This window comes from Nicotiana tabacum, chromosome 17, assembly GCF_000715075.1.
Source record: "Nicotiana tabacum cultivar K326 chromosome 17, ASM71507v2, whole genome shotgun sequence".
Classification (NCBI taxonomy): domain Eukaryota; kingdom Viridiplantae; phylum Streptophyta; class Magnoliopsida; order Solanales; family Solanaceae; genus Nicotiana; species Nicotiana tabacum.
In genome coordinates, this window is record NC_134096.1 from 3,507,970 (window position 1) to 3,530,482 (window position 22,513).

Consider the following 22,513-nt stretch of genomic DNA (forward strand, 5'->3'; position numbering starts at 1 on the left):
AATTTCGTGTTCTGTTTTGCACTCGCCAAATTTTGGCCCCGTTGTCGGGGATTGGCAATCAATAGTGTTCAAAATAATTTTTTGTGCTAATTTAGGAATCAATTTTATTTTATTCTTTATGATTTTCTCTCTATGTGTGCATGCAACAGGTTAAGTTCGTTGGTCTATGACTCGATCTTCTTCAAAATAAGTAATACACTACAAATCAGAGTGGAAACAATACATGCGACAACTGAGAAAAAAGAAAGAAACCACCAGGGAATTCTTGGGGAAATCTTCAAACCAACAGAATATGGCTAAGAACGGTGAGGAGATAGTTGATTTGGATGTACGGGAAGCAGTCCAACAGGAAGCAGCTGTTGAAGCGGCTCTTAGAGCTTAGGAAATAGTTAACGGGAATGGAGGACGAAGATTCAACCTGAACCGACCTCTGGTTGAAGATGAATTTGAATATAACATGCATAGGCTTGAACGATCACTGGGTGACTATTGCCGGACCAGTCTATAATCAGGGATTATTAAGTGTCAGACCTCTACCCGTAGAAGCAAATAATTTTGAGTTGAAGCAAGGCTTGCTTCAAACCATCCAGAACAGTTGTGTCTTTAGATGGAAGTTGAATGAAGATCCGAACACTCACTTGATGGACTTTGATGAAATCATGAATACCTTTCAGTATAATGGAGTGTCTAAAGATGTAGTCTACTTAAGGGAATTACCCTTTTCACTAAAGGATGGCGCAAAGCTCTGGCTTCGAAGCTTACCAAATTGGTCGATCAGGACATGACAAAAAAGTTTCTTGACAAGTACTTCTCAGCTGCAAAAAATAGTGAAATTCAAAAGGGAAATCAAAAACTTCTACCAGAAGGATACTGAAATGGTTTTAGAGGCTTGGGAGATATTCAAGGAGATAATGAGAAAGTATCAGCATAATGGAATCGAATTATAGATGCAACTCCAGAACGTTTGGGATGGACTGACACCTTCCTCACGACGAACTCTGAGTACTGTAGTTAGATGTCCTTTAATGAAGAAGACTCATGAGGAGATTGTTGCAATTCTTGATGAGCTCTCTGAAGATGCTAACCAATGGCTCATAAAGAGTAATGATAGAAGAAAATCAGCTGGGTTCACCAGGTAGACTCTAACACATCAGTACAGGCCCAGCTAGACACTATGGCCAAAGAGATATGAAAGTTAACCTTAGCCAAGGTCCAAAGCCAGTCATCTTTGGTCTGTGATTTTTGTGGAATGGGTCATCCAACACATGAGTGTTAGGCCTCAATTGCAGATGAAACGGTAAATGATGTGGGCATCTTTAATAGAGGCAACTAGTAAAGTAGCAATAATTTTAACTCCATAGGGCAGAGGCACCCAGGATTTTCTTGGAATTCACCCAGTGATAGTGCGAATGCATGGAAATGGAATAACTCCAGACCTCAGGGATAAGGAGCTCCAGGTTTTCTAAACCGGCAGAAGCAGCAATACCTGCCTCAACAGTCCAATCAGTCTAATATGGAAGACCTAATGAAGGGACTTATCATTAAGACATATGAGAGACTGGAACTTTATGGCACATCCATCTGAAACTTGGAGAGACGGGTGGGACAACTTGTGAATCTATTGTGTTAGAATGTGATGACCCGATAGGTCATTTTGAGTTTTAACCTTAATTTTTGTATTTCGAGACCTCAAATAGCTCCATTTAGTATTCTTCGATTTGTGTGCACAATCCGTGTCTTTTTTCGAAGAGAATTTATGTGAAAAATTGAAGAAAATGTAAATTTTAACCTTAAAACCTATTTGATTTGACTACGGTCAACATATTGTATAAACGGATCGGATCAATATTTTAACGATCCCGGTGGGTCTGTATCTTGATTTGGTACTTGGGCATATTTCTGGAATTGAATTCGAAAGTCCCTAACTTGATTTAACATGAATTGTTGAAAACTAGTAATTTGAAGGATTAAAGAATTCCTAAGTTTGACCGTATGTTGACTTTGTTTCTACTGGGTTCAATTTTCGGTTACAGAACTTAAAATAGGTTCATTTCACTATTTATGACTTGTCTGTAAAATTTAGTGCAAAACGGAGTTGATTTGAAGTAATTCGGACGTCTGGTTGTAATATAAAAGTTCTTAAGTTCACTGAAAATTTCATATAATTTGATGTTCGATTCGTAGTTCTATGTGTTATTTTGGCATTTTGATCGTGCGAGCGAGTTTGTATGATGTTATTACAATTGTATGCATATCTGGTTTGGATCTCCAGGGGCTCGGGTGAGTTTCGGATAGGTTACGGACCATTTCAGACTTAGAAGGATTGCTGGTTTTTCACTGTTCTGATATTTGATACGTTGTTCTTCGTGATCGCGAAGCTACTCTCGCGATCGCGAAGGGTAACTGGGGACTGGGGAGGTTTTCTTCTTTGCGAACGCGGAGAAGGGCTCGCGGATGCGGAGAAGGGCTCGCGAACACGGAGCATTAGGATCACCCTTCGCGAACGTGTCTCTTCACTCGCGAACGCAATGAGTAAGGGATTATGGGGGAAGGCTGGGACTTGTTCTACGCGAACGCGAGTCCAGACTCGCGAACGCGGTGGTCAGGGGGGATAGACTATCACATATGCGTGAGGTTCCTCGCGATCGCGTCAAGCCCTTCGCGAACGCGAAGAAGGCCTGACGCCCAGTCAATTAACTCATTCGAGCTCGGCCTAGGGGCGATTTTGAAGAGGAATTTCATCCCCACTTCATAGGTTAATAGATTTTAACTCATTTTCTTCCATTTCCATCAACACACATTGAGTTCTAGCCGTTAATCTATGTTTGTTCATGGTAGAAATTAGGGATTTAGGTAGAAATTGGGGATTTTGAGAAATTGAGATTTAGACCTCAAATTGAGGTCGGATTTTGAAACTAATCACATAATCGGGCTCGGGGTGAATGGGTAATTGAGTTTTGGTCCGAATCTCAGATTTTGACCAAGCGGGCTCAGGGTTGAGTTATGTTGACTTTTTCCAAAATCATTAAAGATTGAATCTTTTTCACTCGTGGGTAGTTTCTAAAGCTTATTTTGAATTGTTTGAACTATAATTATTTAGATTCGATTGGTTTGGAGGCGAATTTTAGAGGAAAGGCCTGGTTGAGCTTTGATTTAATTATGGAGCGGGGTAAGTGTCGTGGTTAACCTTGACTTGAGGGATTAGGACTTATTAGTCTATTTGCTACGTGTTTTGTTTGTGGGAATAATTTATATGTGAGGTGACGAATATTTATACTCTATAATTGGGTTAAAGCATGCGGGTGGAACTTAATTATTTGTATTTTATTGCATCGTTACTTATGATATACATGCTTAGGTTAGGTTATTACTTCTTTGATTATTCATTTCATAATTATTGCTTATTCCATAGTTGTTGAATATTTGTGGAAGTTGAAGCTTGGTATCTAGCTTGGTATCTCGGCACCATATTTGACGCTAAATATATTCTTCGCATTATTTCCTTCTTGAATTCATTTATTCATTATCACATGGCGAAGAAGAGAGTAAAACCACGAAAGGTGATGTCGTGCCATTCATCTCATTTATTCATTATTACATGGTGAGGACGAGAGTAAAAGCACGAAGGGTGATGTTATACCATTTTTCATATCATGGGTTTATCTGATTTCATTGGTTGATGATTTACTTGGCTATTTCATGATTTCATACCTGTTGTAGTTGTTATATTTACCCCATTTTTGCATGTCCCCTCCTAGTTTGTACATTATCATTCTTTGTTATTATTATTGTTGCTTCATATCTACTTGTACAGGTTTATTTACGTAGGTGTCCTGTCATAGCCTCGTCACTACCTCATTGAGGTTAGGCTCGACACTTACGGAGTACATTGGGTCAGTTGTACTCATACTACACTTTTGCACTTCTTGTGCAGATATTAGTATTGGTCCCAGCAGTGCATGAGGTGCGTCATCTCGGATCATTGTATACAGAAACTTGAGGTAGATGTGATGGCGTCCGCAGACTTGAAGTCCCTTTCATTTTCCCACTTTTACTGTCCATTTCCTTCTAAACAATTGTATTTATTTCAAACTCTATTTGTAGACTTCTAGTTGCTCGTGTACTCGTGACTCCGGATCTTTAGGAGTTGATATTATCACGTGACTTATATTAGCACGGTGTTGGATTGGGTTTCTATTTCTCATTGTATATTATCATTATGGTTTTAACTGTTTAAAATTAGCTATTTAATTATCCCACATCGGCTTGCCTAGCAAGTGGATGTTAGTCGCCATCACGACCCCGAGGTTGGGATTCTGGGTCGTGACAGAGAGGGTTCCAGGATCTCTCCCTGCTAATAGTACAAGAAATCCAAAAGAGACAATAAATATGATGTCTCTGAGGAGAGGGCATATAGTGAAGGACCCCATGGCAAAACAAAGGGATGAGTTAATTGAAGGAAAAGTAGAAATTGTGGGGGAACAGAAAAATAGCAACACTAAAGAAAGTGAGGTGATGGTAGATGATGGTCTAAAAAAGAAGGGGAAGACTAGAGCTCAGAAAAAGAAGAAATATAGGAAGGCAATAAATGAGGAGATTGAAGAGAGTAAATATATGCATGTTTTACCTTTCCCTCAGAAGCAGAGAAGAGGGAAGCTGGACAAACAATTTAGGCATTTCCTAGATGTTCTCAAGCAGTTGCATGTTAATCTACCATTCACAGAGGTACTTTCACAGACGCCAGCCTATGCGAAGTTCCTGAATGAGATATTGTCCAAGAAGCGGAAAGTGGAAGAGACATTGGTTGTCAAGCTCACAAAGCATTGTAGTTCCATTCTGCAAAACAAGCTCCCTAAAAATGTGGAGATCTAGGGAGTTTTACTATACCTTGCTCTTTAGGAAGCACTAAGTTTGAAAAATCTTCGTGTGATTCAGGCGCTTTTATTAAGCTTATGCCTTTGTCTATTTTCAGGAAATTAGAGGGAGAGATTGGAGAAATCAAGTCGATATATGTGCCCTTGCTGCTAGCGGATCAGACCACAATCATACCTGAAGGAATAGTGGAAGATGTGCTAGTTCGGGTGGATAAATTTATATTTTCTGTGGATTTTATTGTGGCGAACATGGAAGAGAATAGGGAGGTCCCTTTGATTTTGAGGAGACCCTTCTTGGCTACTGGCAGAATAATTCTAGACATCAGGAAAGGCAGCTCATGCTTAGAATATATGTATTTATGTGTTGTGTAGAAATTGGATCAAAATAAAGAGGAGAAATAAGGGGAAATTGAGTAAAGAAGAGAGAAGGAAGCAATGGAATGGCTCGTTATTCTTCTTCTTTGGGTAGTTAAATTTCAGGCCCACGCCGTTGAATTAGGAGTTACTGATTTGGCCCACCGGCCAAAAATAACTATATTCGTTAGCTAATATATAAAAGGGATTTTTACCTTCCTATATACTATTTGAAACCTTATTACCCTCCCTACTCAAGTTTCAATTTAATTACATGGCCATATACAATTTACCAATTATATACAAATAAGTTTTAAATGAGTAACCATTTATATTAGGAATTGAATAAGGAATATCAGTTATTTCCACATCCCTTTATACTTGCCTCTCTCTCTCTCTCTCTCTCTCTCTCTCTCTCTCTCTCTCTCTCTCTCTCTCTCTCTCGTCTCTCTCTCTATCTATCTATCTATCTCTATCTATCTATCTATCTCTCTCTTCGTCTCTCTACTCTCCTTCTCTGTTTTTTCCCCAATTTTTCTTCATTTGGTGTTCTCTATTTTTTTATGCTTTCTTGTTGTATTTAGTTTTAATGAAATTCACCAATGGATTTCAATCGTTTTAAATTAGCAATTTCCTTCCATGTTGCACAATTGGTGTTCAAATTGAAATTGTCAATCAATAAATTTTGAAGGTGTTTGACTCTCCACAATTGACAGCCATTAAAATGCTTTAAAGCTTTGAAATCGAATTTGGATTTTCAAAAACCATTATTTATTTGGATTGGGTGTTGTTGTAAATAATTGGGAATATTGTTTGGAGTTTATATCTCAATTTTGAGGGTATTTGGTGAAGATTAGACTTGATTTTGCTGAATTTCAGATTGAAGCTAGAAGAAGAAGAAGAAGAAGAAAAAGAAGAAGAAGAAGAAGAAGAAGAAGAAGAAGAAGAAGAAGAAAAAGAAGAAGACATAACATACAATATACTTACAAAATTGTAGTAAAGTTGTAGTATAATTGTATGTAAATTGTATTCTGTTATAGTTATATATATTTTTTTATTTGAATGTTATATGAAAGTTAAAAAATAGCTATATAATGTATGAATCATTGTATGAAATTTTTATTTAAGTTATCAATACTATCTTTTTACATAAAATTGTTGATATATATCAAAATTGTATCAAGAGAGAAAGTTTTGATTGGAATTTTAGAGAGGAAGAAACACACACCACATACAAAATATATACAAATCAGATACCAAATATACAAAAGACATATTGTATAAAAATTATATTTAAGTTGTATGATATTGTAGTTGTATTTAACTGGGTAGAAATAATGTATGAAAATTATAGATATAAGACCCCAATATTTTAAATAGGGACATATTGGACATTTAGCAAATTATTAAAAATAAAACAAACAAATAAAACAAAACAAAAACAAAACAAAAAAAAGGGATGGAAACAAAAGGGCCAAAGCCCATTAGAAAGTAACCTACCAAGGTTTGAAAAGGGTTTAGAAAGAAAAGAATCTTTTGGCTTCTGGAGAAAACGAAAAACAGAAGAAAAAAAATCAAAAGCAGAGGGAAAGAAAGAAAGAGAAAAAAGAAGAAGAAGAAGAAGAAAGCTTTGGACAAAGGCTTAAAGAAGAATTGGGGGTTGAAATTAAAAGTATTAAAGTTCTCCTTCGACTCAAGAGGTTAACCTTCTTCTTCTCATCTGTTGAATTATTTCGCTATACCTACGCGATTTTCACTGAATCTATGCAATTTCATGTAGTACAAAATAATTCAATATCACCTTTCTCTTATATATACAATTACTATGGAGATAATAAGGCTATAAAAGTTTGGTTTAAGCACTGATAGGTCTAATTTTAGAGGAATAAATTATACTAAATAGTTTGAAATTGATAGAATTATGGTCTAGTTCTATGATTAAATATGAATCCATAAATTAAGACTCAAACATGAACCCCGATGGTTGGATATTTTAAATTAGTTATGATTAGTTTAAACTAGAAAATTGACACGAGATTGATATGATGTGATATTAGATTGATCGGAGAAAGTTGTACGGACCGTTCGAGGTGACTAGTTTGGTATTTGACACGAGTACTGTGAGTAGTAATCTTACCACAATTTTTATTTTTATAACCTGCATAGTTTATATATTATTTTGAAAATAAATATGTTACTGATGCTTTGAAATTGCATGTGGGACAAGTCATTTACTTGATATGGTATCGAACAATTTACTGGATATTTTTCCTAGTTAATCTAAATGTTTTTACAGTTACTAGATATATTTTACTGTTACTTGAGATATGATTACTGTTCCCGAAATAAAATTACAAGATTTGAAAGAAATGATATGCCCTTTGCTATTTTTAAAATGCTTTCGTACGAGTATTTACTGTTTACAAGAAAGAGTATAAATGGGAGGAGACTTTGAAGGATCCCGTAGTAATGGCGGGTTCGTTAGACCTGTTGCACCTTGTATTTATCGATTACCGAGTACAGTTATAGCCCTCGCTAGTGAAAAGGTAGAACTAGCATACAATTACAGTTTTCCCTCGTGTAGGGACCTACAGTTATAGTGGACTCCTTTTACGAAAGGGTCCACACAGTGATACATATTACATGATCATTCCTTGGAAACCTCCCAAACTAAAACATTTGTTATGAGATGGTGTTTACCGAGTTTATTACAGAATTGTTAATTGACTTTTATTTATATGAAACACATGATGAAACGGATTATTGTTTATTATTTCTGAAAAGGCATTTTTATTATATTTTCGGGTTAATAAGCATGTTTTCTGACTTGTCCCCAATTAAAAATGGTTGTGGTTAAGTGTTATTACTCACTGAGCTAGCGACTCACTCCCTGCTATTTTGTTACAGAGACACTAGATGACGCGAGCGAGAATTTCGTTAATTAGAGTACACAAGTTGCTAATTCCTCGTGAGCCCTGCACTTGTTCCCGTGGGCAAAGAATTTATTTATTGTTATTGTCTTTTCTTTTGAACTCTTAGAGACACTCCATAGTCATTCTTATTGGTGTCATGATGATTCATTCGTTATATTGGACTAGTTACTAGTATTGCACTTTCTCTCCATATTTTGTGATGGGTTTAGTATTATTATGTTGGTAATGGTAATGTTGGTGAAAATTCATTTTGGTTAGTTGATGAAGATTGTGACTTATTTGGGTGAATATTGGTTGGTTGTTAATTGTTTATCAGACAGGAAAACTTTTGGATAGTCTTAAAATAGGGGAAACTCTGTTCGATTTTCTGTAAAATACCGATGAGGCTTACTTGGAAGGCACTTGCACCCAAGTTAAATTGGGCTGCGACAAAGTTGGTATCATAGCCCTAGGTTATTCTTGTGACTAATTGAGCACTCGCCAGTAGTAGAATCTCAATTATGGTTATTTAGCCGGCCATTCTCATAATCGTGATTCTGCGAGAGCGTGATAGGATGTGTCTGTCTTTCTTTCTTGTTTTTTCCTTACGTGTGTGACGACTAGGGTCTACTAATTGAATCTTTCACTGTTTATCTTATTACCATAAGACTCGATCTTGATCATTCAATTATATGAATAGGCGAGAGGTTCAGGAGGGCATCAAATGTGGCCCTTGGTAGATAACCGTCAAGGGAAGAGGTAGAGCTTCCTTAAAAGGCCGATGAAAGGGTTCTTAAGCCAACATGAGAGGATTTCTTACCACCACGAGACGCTTGATAGGATCCACTCCTGAAATAAGTACTATCTCACAAATATAGCCATATGGAAGTGTTACCATTGAGGTACTTACCTCATCTTGATGGGTATAATGGGTGGACAGGGAAGAATGGGAAACAAATGGGCTCCTAAAGGCCTCAAGCACCTACATTAACTAAGATGGTCGAAAATAGAGATATATCCTTAATAAAGTTCCTAAAAATTGAAACCACCATGTTTAACGTTTCTGATTATTCAGAGGATCCTCAGAGGTTCTTGATGAAATACTTGTATTACGAATTCTAGGATGCCTTACTAAGAGACTCATGGATCTAGAAACTTACAGCCTAGGGAGCATGGTCAATAAATATATGGTATGATATCGTACTGTTAGGAACATAAACCGGTGCAACACAATTGATTTGGAACAAGTCTCTAAACTATTCATGAATCGCTTCTTTATTGGAAGCCGAAAGCGTGAATCTACTAGGTAAGAAATTGGTTAACACGCTAGGATACCGATATATGACACTAGACTTCCTCAGCTATCTAGATACACATTATCTCAACCTTAAGGAATTATCTAAGGGGTTCTTAACCTTTTGAATAAGACAGTAACCTCGTATACAAAAAGTACGGCCAATTCTATGATAGCTAGTTTGCTAAAGATATTAAAAATATAGATATTATAGGCATGCAACAAAGTTTTACGGAGGAAGTACAAGACTGGGAAATTTTTTCAATAAGTATTTTAGTGTGAGTCAATCAACTGGAAACATAGACGGTGGGAGAATCTGAGTTAACCGAATATGTTTAATAAGCTTGTTAAATTCAAGTTGAACATAAAGATATCCTAGTCAACTTGATATTACTTAATATGGTCTACTTTGGAATAGATCGGTTATATCTTCTTTCCATGCCGCTCTCGATTTCCATGTAAAGGAAGTTGAGTTTGGGATACTGAATTAACCTAGTTTCATCCTAAAATGTAAATAAGGTCCAAAGATAAATAAGGTTATATTATATCATATATCAAAGCTCGAATTCTGAACCCTGAACCAAAAGTTCTGGGTTCTTGTTCCCCAGCAGAGTCGCCAGAGCTGTCACACCCCCTTTTTTCCCACGCAACCCTTATTACGAGGTTGAGTTAGAAGAGTTTTTCCAATTAAAGTGACGTTTTGAAAAGGGATTATTTATTATTCAGAGTCGCCACTTGGAATTGAGTTTTGGTGTTCCAAGTCACCTTTTATTGAATCCCTTATCAAAAGGAAGATTTGACTCCTAATTTATGGTCTACGAAAACAGAAGACTGAGTAAGGAATTCTGTTGACTGAGGGGAAGGTGTAAGGCACCCCTCGAGTCCCGTGGTTCTAGCACGGTCGCTTTATTGACTAATGTAAGGCTTAAATCAATTTTTAGCTATTCTTGTATTTTATTGATTATGGCTTATTTATTACTGCTTAATTAATAATTATATTTTATTAATTGTGTTCACCAAGATGCGGTACGCACACAAGGTACTTCTTTGAAATTAAGAGTTAAACCAAGGTACGGAATGTACACATTGTCAAAACATAAATATTTTGAATTTAAAGGTATCAAGACGCGGGAATGCGCACAAGATCCTTTTATTACTTAAGCATATCAATCCAAGGTTCGGGTATGAACACATGGGTTAATATTTAAAGTATATCTAAAGTTTTTCTAGAATTTTAGAATATCTCAATTATTTATCTATTTTATTATTATTATTATTATTATTATTATTTTTTACCTATTCTAATGAATCTTAAGGTTTTAAAGTAAAATATAACTAAGAGATGACCATTGGCCTAGAAGATAGAACCAAATCAACGAAGTTTTCTACTGATGCGTTACAATTTAAACAAACCTACATCACATTAGATTTATTATTATCTAGAAATATTTATACAAAAAAACATATGCAAATTCCAGCTATATTTATCAGTGGAACTTAATATAAAACAATAATCTTAATTAGCTATTATATTGTTCTGTGTGAGTAGCTTGTCCTAATTTGATATAGACATTTATATGAACATGAATCTGATTTAACTATTAAACAACCAAGATTTCAGCAACTCAAATAATAAACTAAGACATGCTCCAACAAAATTTTGTCAATCACGTTACTTCATACCAAAAATATAAATGAAACTTCTAAGAAAAATAAACAAAACTATAACAAAGTAAAAAAAAATAATCTTTAGGCACCCATCCTACTTAAAACTGAAAGAAAGAGCAAACACACACAAAAAAAAAAAAAAACAAAGAACTCGTCTTAGTTATTATTTTACTAAAGTCGCAAACAATCCAGCGATGTACATTAGATCAAACAAAAATTTCGATTTCCATGGGAATCAAAAATTAAAGATTAAAATAAACTCATCCAAGAATCTAGTAATTACCTATGAATACCATAAAAGTTGTCCTCTTTAAAGGATTTCTTTCAAACTTTTACTCATACTAAATAATATTGAGAATGCAGAAATCGAACAAGACTAAAACTTCTCAAATTCTTATGCCATAAAAATGATTCAAAAGATATCAACAAACATATCTAACCATGTATGAGCCAGATATTAAAGAGACGAAGATGAACCTTTTTGTGGAGATTTCAACAAAATCACAGCTACAATCTACTGATTTCCAAAGCTAGAAATACTAACTTTTCTAGAACCACGAAATCGGAACCGCAAACGAAATTTCGAACTCCGGCTTCGAACTCAATAACGTAACTAAATATTTTTTCCAAGTGAATTTTTTTACTCTAAAAGAACAGTCCTCTTTTCTCTTAGTTGCTGAAATTTCTTTTTCATCCCCCCTTTTACTAAAGTGTGTGTGTGCTATATATAAAATGTGTGTGTGTGTGACGGATATGTGGGTTAAGGAGATGAATGGAGGAAGTGGAGAATAGGACGTGATGGAGTTAGGATTAATGTGAGCAGTATGAGAGAATTAGGGAAATGGGGGATTGGGAGGAGAAAGTCGTGGTGTTAGCGTTAGGATAGGAAGAAATTATTTTTCTTTTCTTATCCTCATCTTTTTATTTTTTAAAGCAAAAGCCAATTAACAAGACTAAAAAATCAAATGTTAAAAAAAAAATTACTTATTCTAATATCTTATATCTCTAAAAGAAATTACTGAGAAAAAACGTACTACATACTAAGGCTTAGAATACTAAAAGAAGCGTACTTATTTTTTTATAAGATAAAATAAAATAACTAAGTAAGAATACTAATTAAGTATATATTAAAAAGATATAAGAAAATTAAATATTTAAACTATAATTTAAATGACACTAAAAAAAATACCATAACTTACATATTAAAAATTCTAATTAAAAGAAACCAAATATTTTTTGTAAATCTTCTTTTTCTCTTTACAAATAGAAATAAAATTTATATTCTAAATGTGTGAATATTTTTGTAGTTTTTATAAGCTCTACTAAAAGTGAGATAAAGGTTTGAAATATCAAAAGTAGACATAAAATACATATTTACACTAAAATAGTATAGAATTTGGGTGTGGTCAAAAATTAGTTGTTCACAGCATGCCCCTCTTTGCTTGGAAACATGAAGAGTTTTCAGGCAAAGATAATGAACAAGGTGACTGATTTTTGATCTCACTATTATTTAAAAAGGAAAATAAAATAAAAGAAGCAGATGCGACCGAACCTTAGTTTTAGGCAGCCAACATATCCCGGGTTCTAAGAGAATCAGGTCCCGTGTAGTTCATATGGAAAATGACTGATAGAGTATACTTAGATGGAGAGCCGAGCGAAATTTCGTCGAGGTTCTGATCCGCGGTTCCAACTATTACATCAAAATGAAAAGAAAATTACATACTCTTAAAATCTAAGAGTTACAAAATTTCTATCTAAATGCCATCTGGAGTCTTGTCTTGATTCTTGACTTGCTTCCCCCATTGAATTTAGAGTGAAACTCGATGCTCTCGATGTAACAAACTATGAAATATTCTCCCAGGCTTGATTCTTGATCAGATGATGAGAAGATGGATCTTGAGACCCTATGTCTCTGCATGCATTACGTCAAAGCTGGTTTGGCTGGTATTGAGATCAAACGTTCCACTTTCTCTAGAAAGAACTGAAATCTTATTTTTGCACATCCAATCCGTGCTTTGCAGAAAAACCTACAAGCCATCACAAACAAACAAAACGAACAAAAATTTTCTGCCCCAGTTTGCACTAGGAAATTTTTGTGAGTTATTGAAAACACATTAAATTATCTTTGCTATTGCAGAATAAAGAATTGCAAGAAGGAAGGCAACCAGGGGATGTAGTACCTTGTGTTGACGATGGGATGAGGCTCGTGGCACTCTAGGGTGCTACTAGGGAATGTCGTACCCAATGTTGGAAATAAAATGAGGCTCGTGGAGCTCTAAGATGCTACTAGGAAATGTCGTATCCTATGTTGCAATAAAATGAGGATTGTGGCGCTCTGAGATGCTACTAGGGAATGTCATACCCTACGTTGGCAAAAAGTAATGCAGCCGGGGGATGTAGTACCCTGTGTTGGCAATAAGATGAGGCATGTGGCACTCTGAGATGCTACTAGGGAATGTCGTACCCTATGTTGGCAACAAGAAATGCAACCAGGGGATGTAGTACCCTATGTTAGCGATAAGGTGAGGCTCTTGGCACTCTGGGATGCTACTAGGGAATGCCGTACCCTATGTTTGCAATAAAAAATGCACCCAGGGGATGTAGTACCCTGTGTTGGCAATAATATGAGGCTCGAAGCACTCTGGGGTGCTACTAGGGAATGTTGTACCCTATGTTTCCAATAAGAAATGCAAACAGGGGATGTAGTACCCTATGTTGGCAATAAGGTGAGGCTCTTGGCACTTTGGGATGCTACTAGGGAATGTCGTACCCTATGTTGGCAGAAAGTAATGCAACTAGGGGATGTAGTACCCTGTGTTGGCAATAAAATGAGGCTCGTGGTACTCTGGGATTCTACTAGAGAATGTCGTACCCTATGTTTGCAACAAGAAATGCCACCAGGGGATGTAGTACCCTATTTTGGCAAAGAGTAATGCAACCAGGGGATGTAGTACCATGTGTTGAAGATAGTGTATTGATTCCCTATAATGAAACTAGAAATAACATGATTACATGTATATTGAAAGAAAATCAAGCATTTGAGGACTTCACTTGGTGGTGTTCGCCTTTCACGAACTGTTTCCTAAAATTGTTATGTTCCTGTTCTGAATAAAGAAAGATTCGTTAGTTTTAAAATGGTGGTCAGTTTGTGGCCTTGATTTATTGGGCGACTTGACCTTGCGTCCATTACACTTGTTAGAAAAACTGACTCTGTCGATGATTGTAAAAATTGCCGGGAGATTCTGTCTTTTCTTTCTGGAGATCTTCTTTCTCAACATCAAAACCTAACCATTTTGCACCTATCACCATTTGTGTTCATGGTGCAAACAACCTTGCTCCCAAAATAACTTTTAACTTAGTAACTTTTGTTGACCCTTGAAACATTGTTCAATCCTTCAAGCCTTTTGTTCGTCAGGAAAAATCACATATGGCTTTATACCTTTGCCCATACGGTTTATGCCCAGCAATCTTTGCTTTATATAACGGGGAAACTGTAACCAGTTTTGCGGCCTTTTCTTTGCTTTGCTTTGACAAAATTAGACTGAAAGGGACTCAAAAAAGTAATGCGAAAGAAAATAAGAAGGTGAATTAATAGGTATTATAACTTAATCAAGAAGTGTCCCTTTCAGAGACAAGAATAAGAAAGGACTTATCTGGAGGAAATATGCTGACTTCAATGAATATGACATGCACTTTGGACTGGATGCCCGATCCATTTGAACCGTCTCATTCTCGAAATCTATTGTAAACTTAACTTTGAAACTGATTTGTTTGTCTTGACCGTGCTTGTTTCGGGATATACGAAGCCTTAAATCGATCAATGATGCCCTTTGTGGGTTTTTACCAATTGACCTCTCTCATTTGCCTTTCTCTCAACTCATTATTGCCTTATAGTGCCCGTGAAGGTTTTCACTAATAAGACTCTCTCATTTATTTTTTCTCTCTCGTCAATGGCTGAGGCATTACCCGTAGTATACTGACTTAGCATTCTCGAAAGTTGATCAGAAGGTCTTAGCAGAGAAAGGTAAAAAGAACTATTCAACTGAATTACAACTTTTGGAACCATTTTGATGGAACAACCATCGAAAATAAAATAAAATCATGCCCCAGTGTCTTTGAATACTGGGAAATGTGGATTTTTGTTTTGGTGTGACCGAATCCCAGAGTGAGGCTGCCTACCTATCCTTTCGGAATCAGGTCAAACGTAGTTCAAATAACATGAACTTGTTTTGATGACTTTTTTTTTAAAGTACATTAGTTCCAAAAGAGGGGAAAACAAAGAAATATAAACAAGGCTTCAAAGGGATAACTAGGGTTGATCAGTGTTTGGGTAGAGAGAATGATAGCCTTTCGTCATCCCAACCTTAGAATGCTAAATATAAGAATGCCCCAACAGAGCCATGTCAGACATAGTATCTCTTGACCGCATCTCCGTTGACGGATATATCAGTCACCTTTCCTTCTATATCTGCTAAGTGTAGAGCTTCTTTTGACAATACTTTCTTGACGAGGTAAGGACCTTGCCAATTCGGGGCGAACTTTCCTTTTGCTTCTTCCTGGTGCGGAAAGATACGTTTCAAAATAAGTTGTCCTACCTCGAATTGTCTTGGGCGCACTTTCTTATTGTAAGCGCGTGCCATTCTTTGTTGGTATAACTGACCAAAATAAACTGCCGCCAAACGCTTTTCATCAATCAAATTCAACTGTTCCAATCGGGACTTCACCCATTCAGTGTCTTCAATCCCTGCTTCAACAATGATTCGAAGAGAGGGAATCTCAATTTCAGCAGGTATGACCGCTTCAGTTCCATAAACCAATAAGTAGGGCGTTGCGCTAACTGATGTACGGACAGTTGTCCGGTATCCCAAAATAGCAAAAGGCAGTTTCTCATGCCATTGTCTAGACCCTTGGATCATCTTTCTAAAAATCTTCTTGATGTTCTTATTCGCAGCTTCAACAGCTCCATTAGCTTTGGGATGGTAAGGAGTATAATTGCGATGCTCAATTTTAAATTGTTCACATACCTCCTTCATCAGATGACTATTCAAATTAGCAGCATTATCTGTAATAATGGTTTTTGGAATACTGAAATGATAGATGATGTTGGAGTGAACAAAGTCTACTACTGCTTTCTTGGTAACTGCTTTCAATGTAATAGCTTCCACCCATTTGGTGAAGTAATCAATTGCAACCAAGATGAATATGTGCCCATTTGAAGCTTTTGGCTCGATTGGGCCAATGACGTCCATTCCCCAAGCAACAAAAGTCCAAGGAGCCGACATAGGATACAACTCTAAAGGTGGCGAGTGAATCAAATCACTGTGAATCTGACACTGGTGGCACTTGCGAACAAAACGAAAGCAATCTCGTTCCATAGTAAGCCATTAATATCCTGCCCGAAGGATTTTCTTTGCTAGATCATATCCATTCATGTGCGGACCACAAACTCCCGAATGCACCTCATTCATAATCATTTCAACTTCTTTGGCATCCACACATCTCAACAAATTCAAATCTAGAGTTCTTTTGTATAGGATTTCCCCACTCAAAAAGAAACCATTAGAGAGTCGCCTAATAGTTCTCTTTTGATCCCTGTTAGCATGTTCCGGATATTCTCTTGCTTTCAGAAACTGTTTAATATCACGATACCATGGTTCACCATCTGGTTCTGCTTCAATTGTATTGCAATAACCATGTTGATACCGAATTTGAATTTCTAATGGGTCAATGTGAGTATTACCCGGATATGAAAGCATTGAGGCTAGGGTGGCCAAGGCATCAGCTAATTCATTGTGAAACCTGGGAATGTACCTGAATTCGATGGACTTGAACCTTTTGCTATGATCCTCCACACATTGTCTATATGGAATGAGCTTGATGTCTCGAGTCTCCCAATCACCTTGAGCCTGCCGAATAAGCAAATCTGAATCTCCCAACACCAACAGTTCATGCACATTTAGATTTATTGCCATGTTCAGACCCATGATACAAGCTTCATATTTTGCTGTGTTGTTTGTATAGCAAAAACAAAGTCACGTCGTAGCAGGGTAATGTTGCCCAGTAGGTGATACCAGAATTGTCCCAATCCCTACGCCTTTGATGTTGACAACCCCATCAAAGTATAGTTTCCAAATTTGACTGTCATCTTAGACTACTTCTTCAACTAAATTAACCTCTTCATCTAGGAAATATGTGTTCAAAGATTCATACTCATCATCAACTGGGTTTTCTGCCAGATGATCAGCCAAAGCTTGTGCCTTCATGGCAGTGCGAGTGACATAAACAATATCAAACTCTGTGAGCAAGATTTGCCACTTTGCCAATTTGCCTGTTGACATCGGCTTCTGAAAGATGTACTTCAGGGGATCCATTCGGGATATGAGATAAGTTGTATAGGCCAAAATATAATGCCTAAGCTTCTGGGCGACCCAGGTTAAGGCGCAACATGTCCTTTCCAAAAGAGTGTATTTGGCCTCATAAGTGGTGAACTTTTTGCTCAAATAATATATTGCATGTTCCCTTTTGCCCGTGGCATCATGTTGACCCAGAACACAACCAAAGCTACTATCAATTACTGACAGATATAAAAACAGAGGCCTATTAGGTTCAGGCGGGACCAAAACAGGGGGATTTGACAAATATTCCTTGATCTTATCAAAAGCTTCTTGGCACTCATCTGTCCACTTGATAGCGGCGTTCTTTTTCAACAACTTAAAAATAGGCTCACATTTGGTTGTAAGCTGCGAGATGAACCTGCTAATGTAATTCAACCTCCCGAGTAAACTCATGACTTCTGTTTTGTTCTTCGGGGGAGGCAGCTCTCGAATGGTCTTTATCTTGGAGGGATCTAACTCAATGCCTCTTCGACTAACTATAAAACCCAAAAGCTTCCCAGAAGGAACTCCAAATGCACATTTGGCTGGATTGAGTTTGAGATTGTACCTTCGTAGCCTTTCAAAGAACTTTTTCAAGTCTTGCACATGGTAAGCTTGTGTTCTCGACTTAATGATCACATCATCAATGTACACTTCAATCTCTTTATGCATCTTGTCATGGAATATGGTAGTCATGGCTCTCATGTAAGTTGCCCCTGCATTCTTCAAACTGAATGGCATGACCCTATAACAATAAGTTTCCCATGGAGTTGTGAAAGCGGTCTTTTCTGCATCTTCTTTATCCATCAGAATTTGGTGATATCCGGCATAACAATCCACAAAAGATTGGATTTCATGTTTAGCACAATTATCAACAAGGATATGAATGTTGGGTAAGGGAAAGTTGTCCTTTGGACTTGCTTTGTTTAAATCCCTATAGTCAACACAAACTCTGATTTTTCCATCCTTCTTTCGCACTGGCACAACATTTGCTAACCATGTAGTGTATCGGACGACCCTGATTACATTTGCACTTAGTTGCTTCGTGATGTATTCTTTAATCTTATCACTCATGTCTGTCTTAATTTTCCTTTATTTTTGCTGGATTGGTGGAAAATTAGGATGTGTGGGAAGCTTATGGACCACTAGATCGGCACTCAAACCGGGCATGTCATCATACGACCAAGAAAATACATCTCTGTACTCTAACAAAACTTGAATTATGGCATCTCTCGTCTTTTGTTCAGTATGAATGCTTATTTTTGTTTCTCTAGTTTCTTCAGGACTTCTCAGGTTAATTGCCTCAGTTTCATTTAAGTTAGGCTTAGGCTTATTCTCAAATTGATCCAATTCCCTTTTTATTTCTCTAAAAGCCTCATCTTCGTCATACTCAACTTCTTGATTCATTATTTCGAGATTAGACATCTTTTTAAGATCTGGGCATGAATTCCGCGTGCATGTCATGTTTTTAAAGCCAGCATTATCGAAACTAAAAATGATAAGAAATTAACAAAAATTAGGGAAATAAAAAGATAGAATTTTACTACGAAAATGGAACTTCATTTCATTGAATTTGAAAGGATAGAAGGGTTAACATCACAACAAAGCAATTAAACTAAAATATCTAGATTACAACCCTTAAAATAATCCAAATACAGAAAAAACAACAAAACAAGCTACCAAGACTCCTTCCTGATGGGAAGAGGAGTCGCTTCCCAGTTGCTGAGCGAGGTATCTGGACCAATCAGTTGAACACTTGCACGGCTAGGGCCCTCCCCAACTTGAACCATATTGATCTCATAGAACATCTCCTTGAGACCCTGGAAAACTCCGTCAATGTCATCCTGAGTAGAAGGATTTTGGACTTCTTCAAATTGTGGCTTGACAAAAGAGTAGGCAATGTGAGGGATTGGTTTGGACAGATTCCAACCATTCTTTTTGCGGGCCTTGGCTCTATCTATATCAGCTGATGTTGGTTTAAAGCCCAAGCCAAAGGTATTTTTCTTCAAAAATAGAGCAATGGGGTTCACAATTCCTTGCAGAGAGGATCCCAATCCTTTTCCTGGTTCATAGCCGTTCCTCAATATCAGCGAAGCTACCATCATAGATGTGGCTGAAAGACGGGGATGGAGAATTGGTTTTCCTTCTTCCACTTGGTCCACCTCAATCACCTCAAATGCTTGATATATGATGGATTCACATCCTTCCTTGGCCTCGATATATGGAATGGACGGGTCTTTAAAGACGAATAAGTTGTCCTCCCCATGAATAATAATTTCTTTCCCGTCACACTCGGATTTGACCATTTGATGTAGGGTGGATGGTATAGCTCTGACCATATGGATCCACGGCCTTCCCAAAAGAAAATTATAAGAGGTTTCCATATCTAACACTTGAAAGACAATGTTAAAATCAACCGGGCCGATTGTCATGGTGAGTTCGATTTCCCCAATAGTGTCTCTTTTTGAACCATCAAAAGCTCTGATGCTGACATTACTGGTTCGAATTCTGTTAGTGTCAATGTTCAGCTGTTGTAGAGTAGAAAGAGGACACACATCTACACTTGAGCCTCCATCAATCATGACTCCTTTTACGTAGTGCCCTTCACATTTGACCATAAGATGCAAAGCTCTATTGTGGCCAGCCCCTTCCTCAGGCAAATTATCATCGCTGAAAGTAATTCTATTTACTTCAAAGAATCTTTCAGCCATTTTTTCTAGCTGATTCACCGTTGTCTTTTCTGAGACATATGCCTCGTTCAGAGTTTTGATCAACACACGACGATGATCTTTTGAATACAAAAGCAGAGATAACAAAGATATCTCAGCAGGAGTTTTCCTTAGTTGGTCAATGATTGAGTAGTCTTGCATTTTCATCTTCTTAAGGAATTCCTCCACTTCTTTTTCTGCTACGGGTTCTTTCACTGGCAAGTGACTTTCCCTGGCTTGCTTAGCTTTTCTCAATTCCTCTGGTGAATAACACCTTCCAGAGCGGGTCAAGCCCCCCATTTCACCTGGTTCTTCAACTATCTCTTTTCCTTTGTATGTCATGACAGTCTTGTTATAATTCCAGGGAATAGCTTTTGTGTTTGTCACTAGGAGTTGGGAAACAGGTTGGATCACGACTAGCTCTGTTATATTCCTCAAACCATTATTCGGAATGATCTTTTGAATGCCCCCGGGGATGTAAAGTTTTGGCCCACCCAATTGAACCTCAACCTTTTTTGTGCTTCCAGGAACATAGAGAATCATTTTTTCAGAACATGCCAAGTTCAAACTAGAACTTGCACCTTTCACAATCAACGGTGCCAATTGCGGCGGGCTCACTATCACTTTTGGTTCTGGCCCTATGGTTCTAACAACCATCTCTGTCTTGCCAGACTGCTTATAATCCCGATCATCACAAATCATCCCAATAAAATGTGTATTATCATGAGTTGGGAGCGGATTGTTTGTGATATTAGGAGTATCCTCATTGTTTGTTACCACAATTGCCTTTGCTTCAATCAAATTTTCAATGGCTTTCTTTAATGTCCAACAATTTTCGGTACTATGCCATTGGGTGTTAGAGTGATACTCACATCTTGCATTTGAGTCAAAACCTTTTGAATTTGGATTCACATAACGCGGCATAATAGGTTCAATCAACTTCAACTGCATCAACTTTCGAAATAGGCTTGTATACGATTCTCCAATTGGGGTGAACTCTTTCTTTGGCTCCTGTTCTCTCACATATTCTTGTCGGGGACGAGGATTATATGGTGCCGGAAAATTCGTCCGGAGTTGACAGGAGCCTTGTGGAATTGGTGCCTGCCATTGTTGGTGATTGGGAGGTCTAGCATAAGCCTGAGCATTAAACACTGTGTATTGTTGCAGGGGAACTGAGTATCGGGGACCTTGAGGCGAATAATAATGTTGAGGAGAATTGGATTGTCCTTGTTGGAATTGCACGTAAGAAGGAGCTATTCCTCTTTGAACTCCCCCGAACCCAGATGCCATCATGGATCCTTCCTCCTTCTTTTTTCGATTTCCGAAACTGCCTGACCCGCTTTGAATTGCTTGTGTGGTCGCCTTAAGGGCTGCCTGACTCACAATTTTACCTGACTTCATGACATTCTCAACTATTTCACCAATCTTAATCGCCTCAGCAAAAGGTTTACCAATGGCGGCCAACATGTAATGGAGGTAATCAGGATCCTGATCTTGGAGAAAATAGTCAATCATTTCTGCCTCTTTCATTAGTGGTTTGACCCTAGCAGCCTGCTCTCTCCACTTGATTACATATTCTCTGAAGCTTTCTATTGGTTTCTTCTTTATGTTGATGAGAGAGGAGCGGCCTGGCACTATATCAATGTTGTACTGAAACTGTTGGACAAAATCTTGAGCCATGTCATTCCAAACGTGCCAGTGAGAGATGTCTTGATCTATGAACCACTCTGAAGCAATTCCTGTCAAACTTTCCCCAAAATAAGCCATGAGCAATTCTTCTTTGCCTCCCGCTCCCCTTAATTGGTTATAATACCTCTTCAAATGGGCAACGGGATCACCATGCCCATCATATTTATCAAACTTGGGGGTCTTGAAGCCGGGTGGCAAATGAACATGGGGAAACATGCATAGATCGTTAAACAAAACACTCTTGTGGCCGCCCAAACCATGTATGTTTCTCATGGTTTGTTCCAAGCTTTTTTCTGGTCATTTCCTCTTGTTCCATATTCTTTTCGGGCTTTGTGATCTCAATTGGAAACACGTTATGAGGAGTATGCTTGTATGAATCTGGAACCTTTAAAGTCAGTTCTGGAGAGTAATGTTGGGCATTATGAGCATCCAGTTGTGGATCATTATTGGACTTTTGAGCAAGAGCCGGTTGAGGGACAGTGAAAGTATGGACAATGGGTATAGTAGGTGGGTCATTTCTGAGGGGTGCGATTGGAGGACGTGGAATGGAGGTACTGGGGATAGTGGGAAGGTTAATGCTCGAACTGAATCCAGGTTGGTATAATGGGTTACTTGTTATGAAGATAGGTACTTGAGTGGC

General features: G+C 37.5%; 1 protein-coding gene and 1 non-coding gene across 2 annotated transcripts; both read right to left on the bottom strand.

Annotated features, from left to right (window-relative positions):
* Positions 1-830: 830 nt before the first annotated feature.
* Positions 831-937, bottom strand: LOC142172265 (small nucleolar RNA R71). The gene has a single exon (XR_012701639.1). It is a non-coding gene; the product is annotated as a small nucleolar RNA R71 (small nucleolar RNA).
* Positions 938-19,152: 18,215 nt separating this feature from the next.
* On the bottom strand, positions 19,153-21,714 carry LOC142171472 (uncharacterized). Its single transcript, XM_075233831.1, has one exon. It carries the CDS (start codon positions 21,712-21,714, stop codon positions 19,153-19,155), a length of 2,562 nt encoding a protein of 853 aa, XP_075089932.1.
* Between the last annotated feature and the right edge of the window lie 799 nt (positions 21,715-22,513).

Excerpts from the sequence above, each read along its gene's own strand:
- LOC142171472 (XM_075233831.1), bottom strand. The coding sequence starts at position 21,714 with ATGAAAGAGGCAGAAATGATTGACTATTTTCTCCAAGATCAGGATCCT.